Source organism: Leptodactylus fuscus, chromosome 4 (assembly GCF_031893055.1).
Source record: "Leptodactylus fuscus isolate aLepFus1 chromosome 4, aLepFus1.hap2, whole genome shotgun sequence".
NCBI lineage: Eukaryota > Metazoa > Chordata > Amphibia > Anura > Leptodactylidae > Leptodactylus > Leptodactylus fuscus.
In genome coordinates, this window is record NC_134268.1 from 201774133 (window position 1) to 201789655 (window position 15523).

The following is a 15523-nucleotide window of genomic DNA, read 5'->3' on the forward strand; positions in this document are numbered from 1 at the left end:
AATAAAAAATTGTATAATATAATATTAAAAATAATTACTCATTTTATTTTGGAAACTTTTTTTTCTGCCTCCACCCAGACCTGGCCCGGACCCTGTTGACAAGTATTTGCCTTGTGGGTCTGTCCTATACTATGAGTTAGCCCTGTTTTTTGTTTCCATATCTCCCATTGACATCTCTAGATTTGTAATAACTATGAGATATGGGGACATTTTGTCTCGGTTGATATAGAAGTCCCCGGCTTTCCGCACTGGTAAAATTTCAGCCTAATAAAAGTTATTTACTAGCTCTTAACCTGGCACGGGAATCCCGATCCGCTCCAGGTCACGTTGACCCATCGCCTATTGGTCTAAACCTTTGTAAATAACGTTATTCTGCTTTCTTCTTTACCCCCAGATACACGAGAAGTTGCACTACTACGAAAAAGAGAACCCGCAGCCCATCATCCACAGCGCCACCGCCCTGGCAGATGATGTAAGTATTTGCCCCCCTTAAGCCCGAGCATTTCTATACGTGAAACCCATCCCAGTGCAAACATGTGCAAGTCATTCCCAGGATAAAAACCATACACTGCGGAGATTGCTTCCCAGCGTGCTGTCAACACAGGGTGGCTGCTGACATCGCCTTAATTTGTGTTCATTCGTGCGCAATAAAAACACATCACCTTGGTATGCTTGGACGCGGTGGCTACATTATTAAAATTACAGGTTGCAGTCCCACAGAGAGGGGCTAAGAGCCGTCCTCTGCCAATGTTTGGAGAAAGTCACAGACAAGAGGAGCGCCTTACAATAATAGACAAATGAGACGTCTGTTCTGCTGACAGGAGAAGAAAAATGACGGTTAATACTGCAGAAATGAGCTATATAAAATACAGCGAAGGGGTTGTCAGGGCGCAGCGTAGACTATACGAGCCGTGATTCATGTTCTCCAGCTTTCCAAATTACTGTCATAATCAAAAAGTACTGTTCAACAAGCAAGCCGATGGAGGAGCCAATTTCCTGTGTCTATAATTCTATTAGAAAGGAGGGGAAAAATACACCTGCTTTTTGGGAACTGCTCATTTATCACGAGGCAATAGGAGTGAAATTGGGCAGAGGACCCGAGGGACGCACATTAAGGTGGTGGGAAAATATTATTTTTAGAATAAGTGGTTGCCTTAGGTTCGGTATATGGGGTAGCGCTGCCCGCTGGATCGTTGGAGCCACGTGAGAGAGGCCTGATTTACGTGCACTGTTATATAATGACGGCCTAATCTTAGGCTGAGGGACCTGGGACCGTCAACGACCAGCTATACTGATGACGTCACATGGTACAGCAGCAGCTCAGCCCTATTCAAGTGAATGGGGCTGAGCTGCTATACTAAACTCAACCCTTAGGCAGTGTATGGAGCTGTGCTTGGTGTTCGGTGCAGCATTCTCCCAACCCTCTTCAACCAGGTATCGGATACCCACCAATCAAATATTGATGATCTATCCTATGCATATATATCAATATATAAGTCCTAACTTTATACATACTTACGCTGGGTTCACACTAGCGCCCGGAGTCCGTTCTCAGCTTTCCGTTTTCTGCTTGCAGAAGACGGAAACCTGTAAGACCGGGTCTGGCCATGAGCGCTGGTGAGCGTTTTATGCGCTCCGCCGCGAAACCGTTTTTTAAAAAAATCGGACACAGAGTACTGCATGTCCGACTCTGATTTAAAAAAAATCAAAACGGTTTTGCGGCGAAGAGCATAAAACGCTCACCGGCGCTCACGGCCGGACATCTTTCAAACCCATTCAAATGAAAGGGTCCTGCAGGTTTCCGTCTCCTGCTCAGTTTTGTGCAGGAAACGGAAACCTGTATGAACGGAGACCGGGGCGCAGATGTGAACGAGCCCTTATTCTTGCCCACTAGATATGGGTATATAATGGGCATGCAGGTGTGCCCACAATATACAGCTAGATGGCACATACAGCACTTCCTTCAGGAGGTCCAGAGAGGTTTAAGTTTGAGGCCAAGCTTCCACAATGCTGAATCCCCACCATATGAGGTGGCCAATGGGCATACGATTTTGTTATTGAAATTGAAGAATTACCTTCAGAATTGTGTACCCATTGTCCAACACATGTGGAATTATCATATGAACCTGGCCTAAGGTGGTCAACGACTACATTTCAGCTGCTTTGTCCCTACTAGTGTTTCCATTACCTGCTCACCCCCTGGTTACAAGTTCTCTGATACATCTACTGTAGTGTCATTGCAGACTTGGTTGGGCAACACCGTCTTACTCCCATCACTTTTGTATATAGCAATCCATACTCCATATTAATATCAGATGGGACTTTACTTAGGCGTTCTGTACATGGGATATCTCCTTGGCTCTCCGTCTTATCTAATCCAGCGAACATCCAAACCTCTTAAGAATACTTAGGTGTCTGGAGATTGGATAATTCTTTGCAGCACTGAGTATTTTGGAATCCATTTACAATCTCGATTTCTACTTCTTGGCAGGGACTTGGCTGCATTTAGCAGAGTGGTGACTATCCAACAGTAGATTAAGAAACAAAACATTATGTACATTAGTGCACATAAAACATTGCAGAAGCAAACCCCTTCTCCCAGATGACGACTTTGCACATCTTCTGTTACATGTTCTTAAACCAACATTAAAAAGTGCTGAAGACATAGGATTCCGAGCACAAATTGGCTTGGGTCAGAACTCCTGGTCGCCGGCATGGAAATCCGTATTCCTGTAGTAAGACCATAACCACTGACATATTTGTTTTATGGGTAGTCTTAACCCCACGCGCACCGAACGGGCAATGTAAGCTCCACTGGTATAGCCAAGTCTTGTATAAATAGCAGGCAAAGGGTTGATGTGCGTCGTAGACTCCGAAAAGATGTACTTGGAATGGGATTCTGCTGGCATAGAATGCCATTCCTATTCCGATACTGGAGACTAAGACACAAGCCTTTGGATTTTAGCAATCTCAAATAATCCACAATCAAGTAAATTTATAGTTCTGTTCCACTTGCGGTCCTGCTTGTGGTTTACTCTCAACCCCTTATGATGTTTTTCTTGTGTGAGGTTTTTCCTTTGCACATTGAGAATTGTAGAAAAACTAGTTAAGATACATGTGGGATCCCAATGACACAAAGGAACCGGAGGAAATGTCCAATTTATGGGTCGCAGCTTGTACTTTTCTATCATGAGATTGTTTAGTCTTCTCATCCATGAAGATTCACATACTAGGTGGTTTAGTCCAACCCCAGTTCTTTGTATATGCGCTGGTCCTCAGTTTCTGACACAGTTAGAATTTGTTCTTTAGCCCCCATCATTGCCAAGCAATCGGTGCAGTTAGTCAGCTCTTAGTCTTTTGTCAGGTGGGTGGTCCTGGGCTGGAGTAGACTGGCACAAGCCACCCACCTGACAGTAAATGATATCATTGTGCAGATACAGAATTGACTGCTCAGGAAGGGTGTGGGCTAGAAAAAAAAAGCCAACTGTTCCATAATCAATAGAGCAACACCTGTTGAAAGATGCAAAGAGTTGGAGTTGGGGGAGGTGCAGAAAGGCCAGCTCTATCCATGAACGGCGACTGGTGTTGTAGGGCAACTCCATTGACTTGAATGAGAATTAGAGCAATAATAGACTGCGAATGTGCTGCTGTTTTGGCAAAAAACAGCTCCTTTTTTCTAATCCTGGACAAATCCTTTAATACAATTCATCCATTCAGGACCCTAATCTAGAAGTTCTTATTCACACGGCCATAATTCAGGTCCTTGTGCAATCACAGTCTGATGGAACTAGAGTCTAGCTCCGTATTCACACAACTCTCTGTGTGTCCATGAGTTACCACCTGAACACTTTGCTGGTAGAGGGACTCCTACCAATACAGTTATCTATGGAGCTAGGAGCTTCTGCGTAATTATGTGTTGCTGGGAGGCAGGGACTCCTAACAGTATAGATAAGGATTAGGCTATGAGTCCCTCTCCCGATATACTGTTCAAGCCTGTAATTACAGATTAACTAGAACATTTCTTACTTAGGAAGACCCAACATGTCCATCCACTACACAAGGACTAATGGGGGTCAGTGCACACAGAGTTTTTTGGCACTGATTTTGACACTGCATCCGCCACAAAATCAGCCTCCAAAAAAAAAACTCCCAATAGAACTCTATTGGGAAGCTTTTTTTTTTGAAAGCTGATTTTGAGGCGGATTCAGTGTCAAAATCAGCACCAAAAAACTCTGTGTGCACTGACCCTTAGGGTTAGTTCACGCGGGGCCAAAGGGGTGGATTTTGACAGCAGAATCCACGTCATAATCAGCAACTGCCGATAGTGGGAAAAAAAGAAGCGAGCTGCCCTTTCTTCAGGCGGATTCCGCGGCCCAGCGAGCCGCGGCTTCTGCCTGGCAGCCGCAACTTCCGGCATCGACCCATTTATTTGAGCCGACTCCGGGGTGGGGGAAACCGTGACATCATGGCAGGCACGTTTTGACTATATTTCGACTTGGCTCCCCGAGTCAAAATATGGTCAAAATCCACCCCACCGCCCCCTGTGTGAACGAGCCCTTACTGCTTTACCTGTTCTTCCCATGTTCTTTGGTCCCGTTGGACTTTTTCAAGTTCACTGCAGACTTTCCCATGTAGAATGTATGAATGTCTAAGACTCCCCTCTCTTCTGTCTAAAAAAATAAAAAATAAAATACAACAAAATTTTGCAACAACAAAAAAAAACCCTTCCTATCTGCAACGTGGAGCTTCAGCCTAAAGCTAAGGCCCCACTGAGAGGGAAGAACTGCGGCATTAATGCATTGCAGTTCTTCCCACAGCGCTTTCAACAGAAAGTTCACAGAGTTTTCCTCCGCGGACTTTGTGTTACAGTTATATGTATGGGAAAGCCGTCGGCGTTTCCATAGATATAATTGACATGCTGCAATTTTCAAAACCGCTACGGTTTTGGATATTGCAGCGTGTCCATGCTGCGATTTTTTTCCGCAAAGTGGGCATGGGATTCACATGAATCCTATCCAATTTGCAAGTACTGTAAAACGTCACGATTTTTACAGGACTTACATATTGGTGTCCTATGCTTAGGATAGGTTCAGGAACTGAGCCACTGAACATGACCTCATTAACAGCCTTTTCAAACAGCTGATCAGCGGGGGATCTCGGTTGTCAGATCCCCACCAGTTACATATCAGTCTATGAGTCCTATATGAAAACCCCTTTAATATAGACTGTTGGATGGCTTTAAAAAGGGTTGTCCTACATAAAAAATAAAAAATGGATGATGGGGAGGTTATTGTTGAAAATAAACATAAATCCACAGGACTCCTTACCGAGTCTCCCCCCATTTCAGGGTTGTTGATCCCGTTACTGGTGACATCCCATTTGGTGATCACATATATGACCCGCTGGCCAAGTGGCCATACACGCAGATGCCGCAGCCGAGGCCTGTGATGTGCTACAGGAGCGATGTGACATAACCACTTCCAGCCCGGTGGGAAGAGAAGCCGCAGCTCTGAACCATTCACAACCCAGTACTGTTATTTTTTTTATTTTATTCAATGTCCTGCATTTACTCCATGTTTTTCTATAACTGACAGCCCCTTTAATGCAGTGAATAATTAAGTGTAGCACAACTCAATGCAAAATCCTATTTTGTGGTTCTTCTTACCTTAAAAATAACCGCGGAACCCGATATTGCCCCTTCTAATGTTTATCGTGGGTCACAAAGGAAAACGTAGTGCAGCACCAATATGGAAAGAGAGCAGCGACTTCCCAATAACCATTTATCTGTCTCCGAGAGGGTGGACAGCTTTCTCCATTATAACAAATGATGTCTGAGTGGATGAATGTACTTAGTGTGCGCTGCCAGGACATTATGTTAACAACGTGCAGGCATGAATTATTTTATCTATAGCCTTCACAGGTATTAAGGAGGTTACAGTAACATGCGGTTTGTAAACCATGCCAAGAATCTAGAAATGAACCTTGACATTAAAAGGATCTCAGAAACCACTCTACTCTTTGCTATGGACTTAGGCTGCAGCACTCCAATCTATACCACTATGCACACAATATCGGTGTGGCCCGTGCAATGCTTCATTTCACCTGCGGAGGTGCTGCAGAGAAATTGAACAGCTCACTGTCTACTTTTTACAGTGTATACGGTGATCATTTTGTGTGTGCGTTATCATTATTCTATGACATCATGTTGTGCATTTTCCTGGTCCTGTAGCTTCAGTGTGTCATTATCCCTGTACTGTGACATCACGGTGTGTATAATCCCTGTACTGTGACATCACTGTGTGTATTATCCCTGTACTGTGACATCACTGTGTGTATTATCTCTATACTGCGACATCACTGTGTGTATTATCCCTGTACTGTGACATCACTGTGTATATTATCCCAGTACTGTGACATCACTGTGTGTATTATCCCTGTACTGTGACATCACTGTGTGTATTATCCCTGTACTGTGACATCACTGTGTGTATTATCCCTGTACTGTGACATCACTGTGTGTATTACCCCTGTACTGTGACATCACTGTGTGTATTACCCCTGTACTGTGACATTACTGTGTGTATTATCTCTGTACTGTGACATCACTGTGTGTATTATCCTGTACTGTGACATCACTGTGTGTATTATCTCTGTACTGTGACATCACTGTGTGTATTATCTCTGTACTGTGACATCACTGTGTATTATCTCTGTACTGTGACATCACTGTGTGTATTATCCCTGTACTGTGACATCACTGTGTGTATTACCCCTGTACTGTGACATCACTGTGTGTATTACCCCTGTACTGTGACATTACTGTGTGTATTATCTCTGTACTGTGACATTACTGTGTGTATTATCTCTGTACTGTGACATCACTGTGTGTATTATCCTGTACTGTGACATCACTGTGTATTACCCCTGTACTGTGACATCACTGTGTGTATTATCCCTGTACTGTGACATCACTGTGTATATTATCTCTGTACTGTGACATCACTGTGTGTATTATCCCTGTACTGTGACATCACTGTGTGTATTATCTCTGTACTGTGACATCACTGTGTGTATTATCCCTGTACTGTGACATCACTGTGTGTATTATCCCTGTACTGTGACATCACTGTGTGTATTACCCCTGTACTGTGACATCACTGTGTGTATTACCCCTGTACTGTGACATCACTGTGTGTATTACCCCTGTACTGTGACATCACTGTGTGTATTATCTCTGTACTGTGACATCACTGTGTGTATTATCCCTGTACTGTGACATCACTGTGTGTATTATCTCTCTACTGTGACATCACTGTGTGTATTATCCCTGTACTGTGACATCACTGTGTGTATTATCCCTGTACTGTGACATCACTGTGTGTATTATCTCTGTACTGTGACATCACTGTGTGTATTATCCCTGTACTGTGACATCACTGTGTGTATTATCTCTGTACTGTGACATCACTGTGTGTATTATCCCTGTACTGTGACATCACTGTGTGTATTATCCCTGTACTGTGACATCACTGTGTGTATTATCTCTGTACTGTGACATCACTGTGTGTATTATCCCTGTACTGTGACATCACTGTGTGTATTATCCCTGTACTGTGACATCACTGTGTGTATTATCCCTGTACTGTGACATCACTGTGTGTATTATCCCTGTACTGTGACATCACTGTGTGTATTATCCCTGTACTGTGACATCACTGTGTGTATTATCCCTGTACTGTGACATCACTGTGTGTATTATCTCTGTACTGTGACATCACTGTGTGTATTATTCCTGCACTGTGGCATCACTGTGTGTATTATTCCTGTACTGTGACATCACTGTGTGTATTATCCTGTATTGTGACATCACTGTGTGTATTATCTCTGTACTGTGACATCACTGTGTGTATTATCCCTGTACTGTGACATCACTGTATGTATTATCCCTGTACTGTGACATCACTGTGTGTATTATCCCTGTACTGTGACATCACTGTGTGTATTATCCCTGTACTGTGACATCACTGTGTGTATTATCCCTGTACTGTGACATCACTGTGTGTATTATCTCTGTACTGTGACATCACTGAGTGTATTATTCCTGCACTGTGGCATCACTGTGTGTATTATTCCTGTACTGTGACATCACTGTGTGTATTATCCTGTATTGTGACATCACTGTGTGTATTATCTCTGTACTGTGACATCACTGTGTGTATTATCCCTGTACTGTGACATCACTGTGTGTATTATTCCTGCACTGTGGCATCACTGTGTGTATTATTCCTGTACTGTGACATCACTGTGTGTATTATCCTGTATTGTGACATCACTGTGTGTATTATCCCTGTACTGTGACATCACTGTGTGTATTATCTCTGTACTGTGACATCACGGTGTGTATTATCCCTGTACTGTGACATCACTGTGTGTATTATCCCTGTACTGTGACATCACTGTGTGTATTATCTCTGTACTGTGACATCACGGTGTGTATTATCCCTGTACTGTGACATCACTGTGTGTATTATCCCTGTACTGTGACATCACTGTGTGTATTATTCCTGTACTGTGACATCACTGTGTGTATTATTCCTGTACTGTGACATCACTGTGTGTATTATCCTGTACTGTGACATCACTGTGTGTATTATCCCTGCACTGTGGCATCACTGTGTGTATTATTCCTGCACTGTGACATCATGGTGTGTATTATCCCTGTACTGTGACATCACTGTGTGTATTATCCCTGTACTGTGACATCACTGTGTGTATTATCTCTGCACTGTGGCATCACTGTGTGTATTATCCCTGTACTGTGACATCACTGTGTGTATTATTCCTGCACTGTGACATCACTGTGGGAATTCTCTCAGTTATCTGGTGTGAGTAGTAACACCAAAGTGTTTTGGAACTTTCCCTGTAATATAGAGAAAGCTCCCCTTTCTTTTATTGAAAAGGTGGTCAACCTTGTGTAACCCAGTTAATCTAATATTCTGAAGTGAAGCACTGAATACAGTCTTGAGGACGTCACTTTTAGTTACATATTAAAAATTAATATTGGCAAAGATGGCGCCACTTATGTGTTTTGAACGATCATTCTATGGATTAGAGCTGTCAGTGTCTTTGCCGACAGTAAATAACTAATAGAATGATACCTTTAAGGGTCTGTTCAAACAGACTTTTTTGGCATTGGATTTTGACGCGGAATTCGCCTCAAAATCCGCTGCCAAAAATGGCTCCCATTGACTTCTATGGGAGCCGCTCACTTCTTAGTTAGCTAGTAACGTAAGAAGGAAGCGAGCTGCCCTATCTTGCCGCAGTTTCCGCGGTGCGAGGCTCCCTCCCATTTCATTCGGGCTTAATCCGGAGCGGGATGCCCTTGCACTGCACCGATATCCTGTCCCTAAGAATCCCCATCAAAACCACAGCAAGAAACTTACAAAAAAACTCATGGAGGAGTTTTTGAAGTGGATTTTTTTTTACATCAAAATAACAGTATGACCATAGCCGTATAGCTCACAGGTCATGGTGGGATTGAGCACATATATACAGGGATACTATATGTATACAGAAACCCAGGCGTTAGACAGTGTTCACTATTAGGGGCACTTCAGTATTTTTTTTCCCTTTTTCGTAACCCAAGTCCCAAACAGCACATCCTCTATGAGATATTGGAAGAGATGCAGGTTCTACCACCTCGTTCACAAGCCGCTATTTTTTTCTGACTTGGACAGTGTCAAAGTTTGATCCATCAGTTTTTACAAGCAGGCCTTTGTCTGCACGCAAAGAGCCATTCCTCTAAATGAAGTGCACAACTTTGCCCCCGTAGCCATAAATCAAAATGTGATCTGACTGCTCCCCTTGCCAGATACGATTACTCGAGTTTAGCTCGACTGAAAGAACTGGCTCGAATCCGGTCCACCGAGGCCCATCGTACAGAACGGGTGATTAATAGTCTGTTTTTGTTCACGCTGGCTTCTGTTTTGAGCACACTGGAAAGCAATAATCTCCGACAAGATAGATTCTCGCCGGTCACCGACGCCCTGGGTGAGGCAATGTTCGGCTAACGCTCACCGTGTCAATTTTGTCTCTTTCACAGCTGGCTGAGGAACTGCAGAGCCGACCGCTGAACAGCGAGATCAGAGAATTGTTGAAACTGCTGTCAAAACCAAATCTCAAGGTAAGGACATGCGACACCTGCAGACCGTCCGCTAGGCCGCAACCAGAAGAAAGGGATTATTTATCTGAAATCTGGGATAATTCACCACCGAGAACTGTGTGTCCTCTTAGGAGGGCGAAAAAAATGTATAAATGCACCTTGTTACTTCATCCATCCCTGAAAATATATGGTTGATGGACTGTGACACCTAAATTATGGTGGCGTGACAACCTGCAGTGTGCGGACAGGAGCTAGGAAGGGTCATATGAGGATACGGGACATTCCTTATAGATCTTAAAGGAATCCTATCATTAAAACTCAATTTTTTCTACCACGTAGGAATAGTCTTAAGAAAGGCTATTCTTCCCCTAACTTTAGATGTCTTCTCCGCTCCGTCGTTTGTTATATAATCTGGTTTTTGTCGGTATGCAAATGAGTTCTCTCGCAGTACTGGGGGCGGGCCTCAATGCTGCGAGAGAAATCTCCAGCGCCGCCTCCATCTTCTTCAGGAACGGGTTCTTCTTCCGGCGGTGGCTTCAAACTTCTAGGCCTCGGGCAAAGCCGACTACGCATGCCTGCTGGCCACAAGAAAATGGCCACTTACACGGCATTGGGGACGCCCTCAGTGCTGCGAGAGAACTCATTTGCATACCGATGAAAAACAGATTATATACCGAACGGTAGCGCAGAGAAGCCATCTAAAAGTAGGAGACGAATATTGATCAAAAAGGCCTCTCTCCAAAATAAAATTGAACTTTTATTTAATTCCACATCATAAAATAACAAAAAATGATGTAATTGAAAATAAACAGAACAATAAATTCCCCCTAAAAAAACGCAGACGCGTTTTGGAACATCAGTTCCTTCCTCAGTTCCTTCGCTCTGAGGATGGAACTGATGTTCCGAAACGCGTATGCGTTTTTTTAGGGGGAATTTATTGTTCTGTTTATTTTCAATTACATCATTTTTTGTTATTTTATGATGTGGAATTAAATAAAAGTTAAATTTTATTTCGGAGAGAGGCCGAATTCTACTTTTTTGATCAAAGTTCTTCACACCCAAGGGATAGAGTGTGCCGTGCACCCCGAAGTTACATAAAAAGAAGCCGAGAAGCTAACTACATTTGGGTGAGCTAAAGAAAAACTTTTTTCCATTAGGAGACGAATAGCCTTTCTTAGGGGGAATTCACACTACGTAACGCCAGCGTGTATCACAGCCGTACACGCCGGCGTTACAGCAGGGCTGCAGAACACTTCCCATTCATTTATATGGGAGCCGACATGCGAGCGCTCCCCATAGAAATGAATTGGCTGCTTCTTTCACTGCGAGCAGTCCCATTGAAGTGAATGGGAAGTGTTCTGCAGCCCTGCTGTAACGCCGGCGTGTACGGCTGTGATACACGCTGGCGTTACGTAGTGTGAATGCCCCCTTAAAGAGGACCTTTCACCACTTTTGGGCACAGGCAGTTCTATATACTGCTGGAAAGCTGACAGTGCGCTGAATTCAGCGCACTGTCGGCTTTCCCGATCTGTGCCCGGTGTACAGAGCTTACGGTGCCGGTACCGTAGTGCTCTATGGTCAAAAGGGCGTTTCTGACCATTAGCCAGAGACGTCCTTCTGCCTCGCGGCGCCAATCACGCTGTGCTGTGGAGCGGGGAGGAATTCCCCCCTCCCGCTCCTGATAATGCTCGTCTATGGACGATCTGTGTGAGCAGAGAGGGAGGGGGCGTTCCTCCCCGCTCCACAGTACAGCGCGATTGGCGCCGCGAGGCAGAAGGACGTCTCTGGCTAATGGTCAGAAACGCCCTTCTGACCATCGAGCACTACGGTACCGGCACCGTAAGCTCTTTACACCGGGCACAGATCGGGAAAGCCGACAGTGCGCTGAATTCAGCGCACTGTCAGCTTTCCAGCAGTATATAACACTGCCTGTGCCCAAAAGTGGTGAAAGGTCCTCTTTAAGGATATTTCTACGTAGTAGGCCGAAAAAATTGAGTTTTAATGATAGGGTCCCTTGAATAGAAATTTGTTGCTAAAATTTTTTTAAAAATTACTTTTAGTACGTTTTATTGTTAAAGAAGTTTTCATGATGATTTTACATTTTTTTTATGTTTTTCTCAATATTTTAAAAAATTCATGAACAATCCTGCAGTTCTGATTTTGTCCACTAGGCAGTATAATATAAAGTGACGTCCCGTTTTCTGTAGGAGATTTCTTTGCAGCAGACACCTCAATTACAGCCCACTGATTGTCTTACCTACATATACATGATAGTTGTGACTCTTATAGGTGTGACATCTTGTCTGCTCCCCTCTCTACACAATGACCTCTGCCCAGGTTACAAATCAGGCCGAGAATACTCTCCCATACAAGTGAATAGGGTCTGCCCCCAAACCATTGTGTCTATGGACGATGCTCCTTCTGTAGGAATCAAAAGTCAGAGAGTGTTTTAAGCTCAGTGGGAAATGTTGAAATTGCAGGATTTTTTTATTTTTTATTTTTTTTAAAAGAGGACCTTTCATGTCCTTGGGCACATTCGGTTCTATATACCACTAGATATATACTATATTCTACTATATACTATGTATGTATTGTATTATCACGGATTAATAGGGTCGATTAGAGGAAGGTTTTGGCATTGGACTTCCCTTCTTGGGGCCATCCCTCCTCTCCTAAATGGTTAGAGGCAGACCTATAGTAAGTATAGCCTTTGAGGTGTTGAGTCATCTTATTACCCTTATGCCTAGATTAATAGGGGAACATAATGATTTTACCACATATACCATTTTTCCAACTTTTTGGGATTTTTAGGGTCTCTCTGACAACACGTTTTAGCTGGATGTTAAAGGCAATGGATACCGTGTATTGGTTTGTTGATATCTGGTTATATTTTTGGTTCATGGGGGGGTTTCTTTTTTATTACACTTTGTGATGGAATGGATACATTATGTCCAATGGGGCAAAAAATTCAGGACAACTAGATCCAGATTGGATATTATAGATCTTACTGGACAAACATCGGGTGGACCTGAAGTTGTTCGAGGGTGTCCCAACTTTCCCAATACCAAACCTCATGGACAAAAGGGTCAGGATGGATTTCAGCATCTTCAGTCCTTGTTCTCTAGAGACCATAAGGGGCACTGGAGGTTTTTGACAGAGACTTACTCTCCTCTCGGTATTGAGAATGCGTGCAGACTTAGCGAAGGTGAAGGGGGATAACGGTACATGGCCACTTTAATATCATAATAAAATATTAGTTTAGATTCTCCCAGGATTTTAAGATTGTTACACCAAGGGCAGTGGCGTAACTACCGCCATAGCAGCAGAGGCAACTGCCACAGGGCCCCGGACATTAGGGGCCCGGTGACAGCCGCTACCGCTGCTATCATTATACCCGGGGGTCTTTTCGGGCCACTAAGGGACATAATACTGTGTGCAGGGGTCACTAAGGGACATAATACTGTGTGCGTTGGGCACTAAGGGACATAATACTGTGTGCAGGGGCAACTATGGGGGATAATACTGTGTGAAAGGGCCACTAAGGGACATGATACTGTGTGCAGGAGCCACTAAGGGACATAATACTGTGTGCAGGGGCAACTATGGGGATAATACTGTGTGCAGGGGTCACTATGGGGATAATACTGTGTGCAGGGGCCACTATGGGGATAATACTATGTGCAGGGGCAACTATGGGGATAATACTGTGTGCAGGGGCCACTATGGGGGATAATAGAGTGCACAGGAATGCATAGGAGGGGTCGGTCGAGGTTGTCGGTGTCGGTCGGGGGCCCGCCATTCCTAGTTACACCACTGACCAAGGGATATGAGAAAGTTTCAAGAATATGTATTTTTCTTCAACCTTTTCACATTTCACAGAAATATGATATACTGTAATTGATAACCTATACGATTCATGGAATATTCATTATACGACTTGATCTCCCATTTTGTTTTGTTTTTACATTTTTTTATTATTATTTATGTTGTCCACTGACCTCATATTTTTTAGCACAGACGTATTCTGGGCACGTGGCCCCCTCTTTGTGAGGATAGTCAGGAGTATTTTATAGCCGGTGTTTTTGTAAACTATTAAAATGTCATTAAAAAAAAAATATCCGGTTGCAAACAATTTATTGTAATGTTAATAGGGAATAAGCAACGGAAGGAAAACTGCTTTGTATGGAAACATCTTTTACTAGATTATATTGAGACCGTGATTCCAACAAACCGGGATTTACTAACCATGTGCATGCCATAGACGTCACAAATATATCACCAAACAACATCTGAGCCCCAAATGAAGCCAGTATTCCCATTCCTATGATTTGTATAGTGTAGGGCCTATCTATAAAACTGGAACCCTCTATAATATAGCGTACAGCTCGGAGTTCTATCCAACACTCTATTGGTTCCTGCCAGTCTGTGCTCCGCCTGCAGTGATGATGTCACATACATGACGTCAGATACATGAATTGTGCAGTGATGACATCACGTTTATATATGTGACCACTTCAAGCAACTGATTGGCTACATTGAGTCTGAGGTAACCTCTGTGTCAAATTCCGGCCCAAAAAACCACATCTGAACTTCGCCTATCTTTTTGTAGAGGATAATACCCTGCACAATTCCAACCAGATGGGGGAAATGTAACCAGTATTATGCTTTGTCTGGTATCAGATGAGTCCGCTGTCTCTTTGGACGCCATCTAGCGGGAACTGCCTTGTGCAGTCACAAAAATTTTATAGTCCTCAAAACCGCATGCATGAAAAAAACACAAAAATGTGTCCAGTACTGAAGTGGTTAAAAAAAAAACAACAAAAAAAACCACCTTCCCAACTGTCCTATTCATTTCAATAGAGTTCATGCTGATGTTTAAGATGGAGGGGGAGGGGGGGGGGAAGTGTCATGAATGATCTATCTTCAGGAAGGTTCCACCTAGCAGAGCCCATTACAGAAAATGGGAGGTAGAAAAAACAAAACACGTTTTCTGGAGCATTTTTGCAGCAGTTTTTTGCCTCCCTTTAATTTTGGGCTTTGTAAGACAGAATCTGCCTGACAATAGGCCATGATGCTTTGAAAAAATCTGTGCGAATCCCATTGAAACGAATTAGGCTGTGTACACATGGAGTTTTTTGGTCAGGAGTCCGCCTCAAGATCAGCCTCCAAAAAAAGCCCACATAGCTAACGCATACCATATATACTCGAGTATAAGACAAATTTTTCAGGGGGGGGGGGAGGGTCTATGACTAGCCGCAATATTAATGTATAGAATCTCCCATAAAACAGTGGGGAAAAAAGAAGCTTTGAAAAAAATAAAAGTTGTAAATCCCACCTTTCCCTAGAATACATATAAAAGTA

At 43.4% G+C, this 15523-nt stretch overlaps 1 protein-coding gene across 1 annotated transcript in view; it reads left to right on the forward strand.

The window, feature by feature from the left end:
• Positions 1 to 15523, forward strand: part of MPP7 (MAGUK p55 scaffold protein 7) — a 267439-nt gene that overhangs the window by 153175 nt on the left and 98741 nt on the right. The window contains exons 5-6 of the mRNA XM_075271728.1: positions 395 to 472; positions 10103 to 10183. Coding sequence (XP_075127829.1) covers positions 395 to 472; positions 10103 to 10183 — 159 coding nt within the window. The remainder of the gene's footprint in view (positions 1 to 394; positions 473 to 10102; positions 10184 to 15523) is intronic.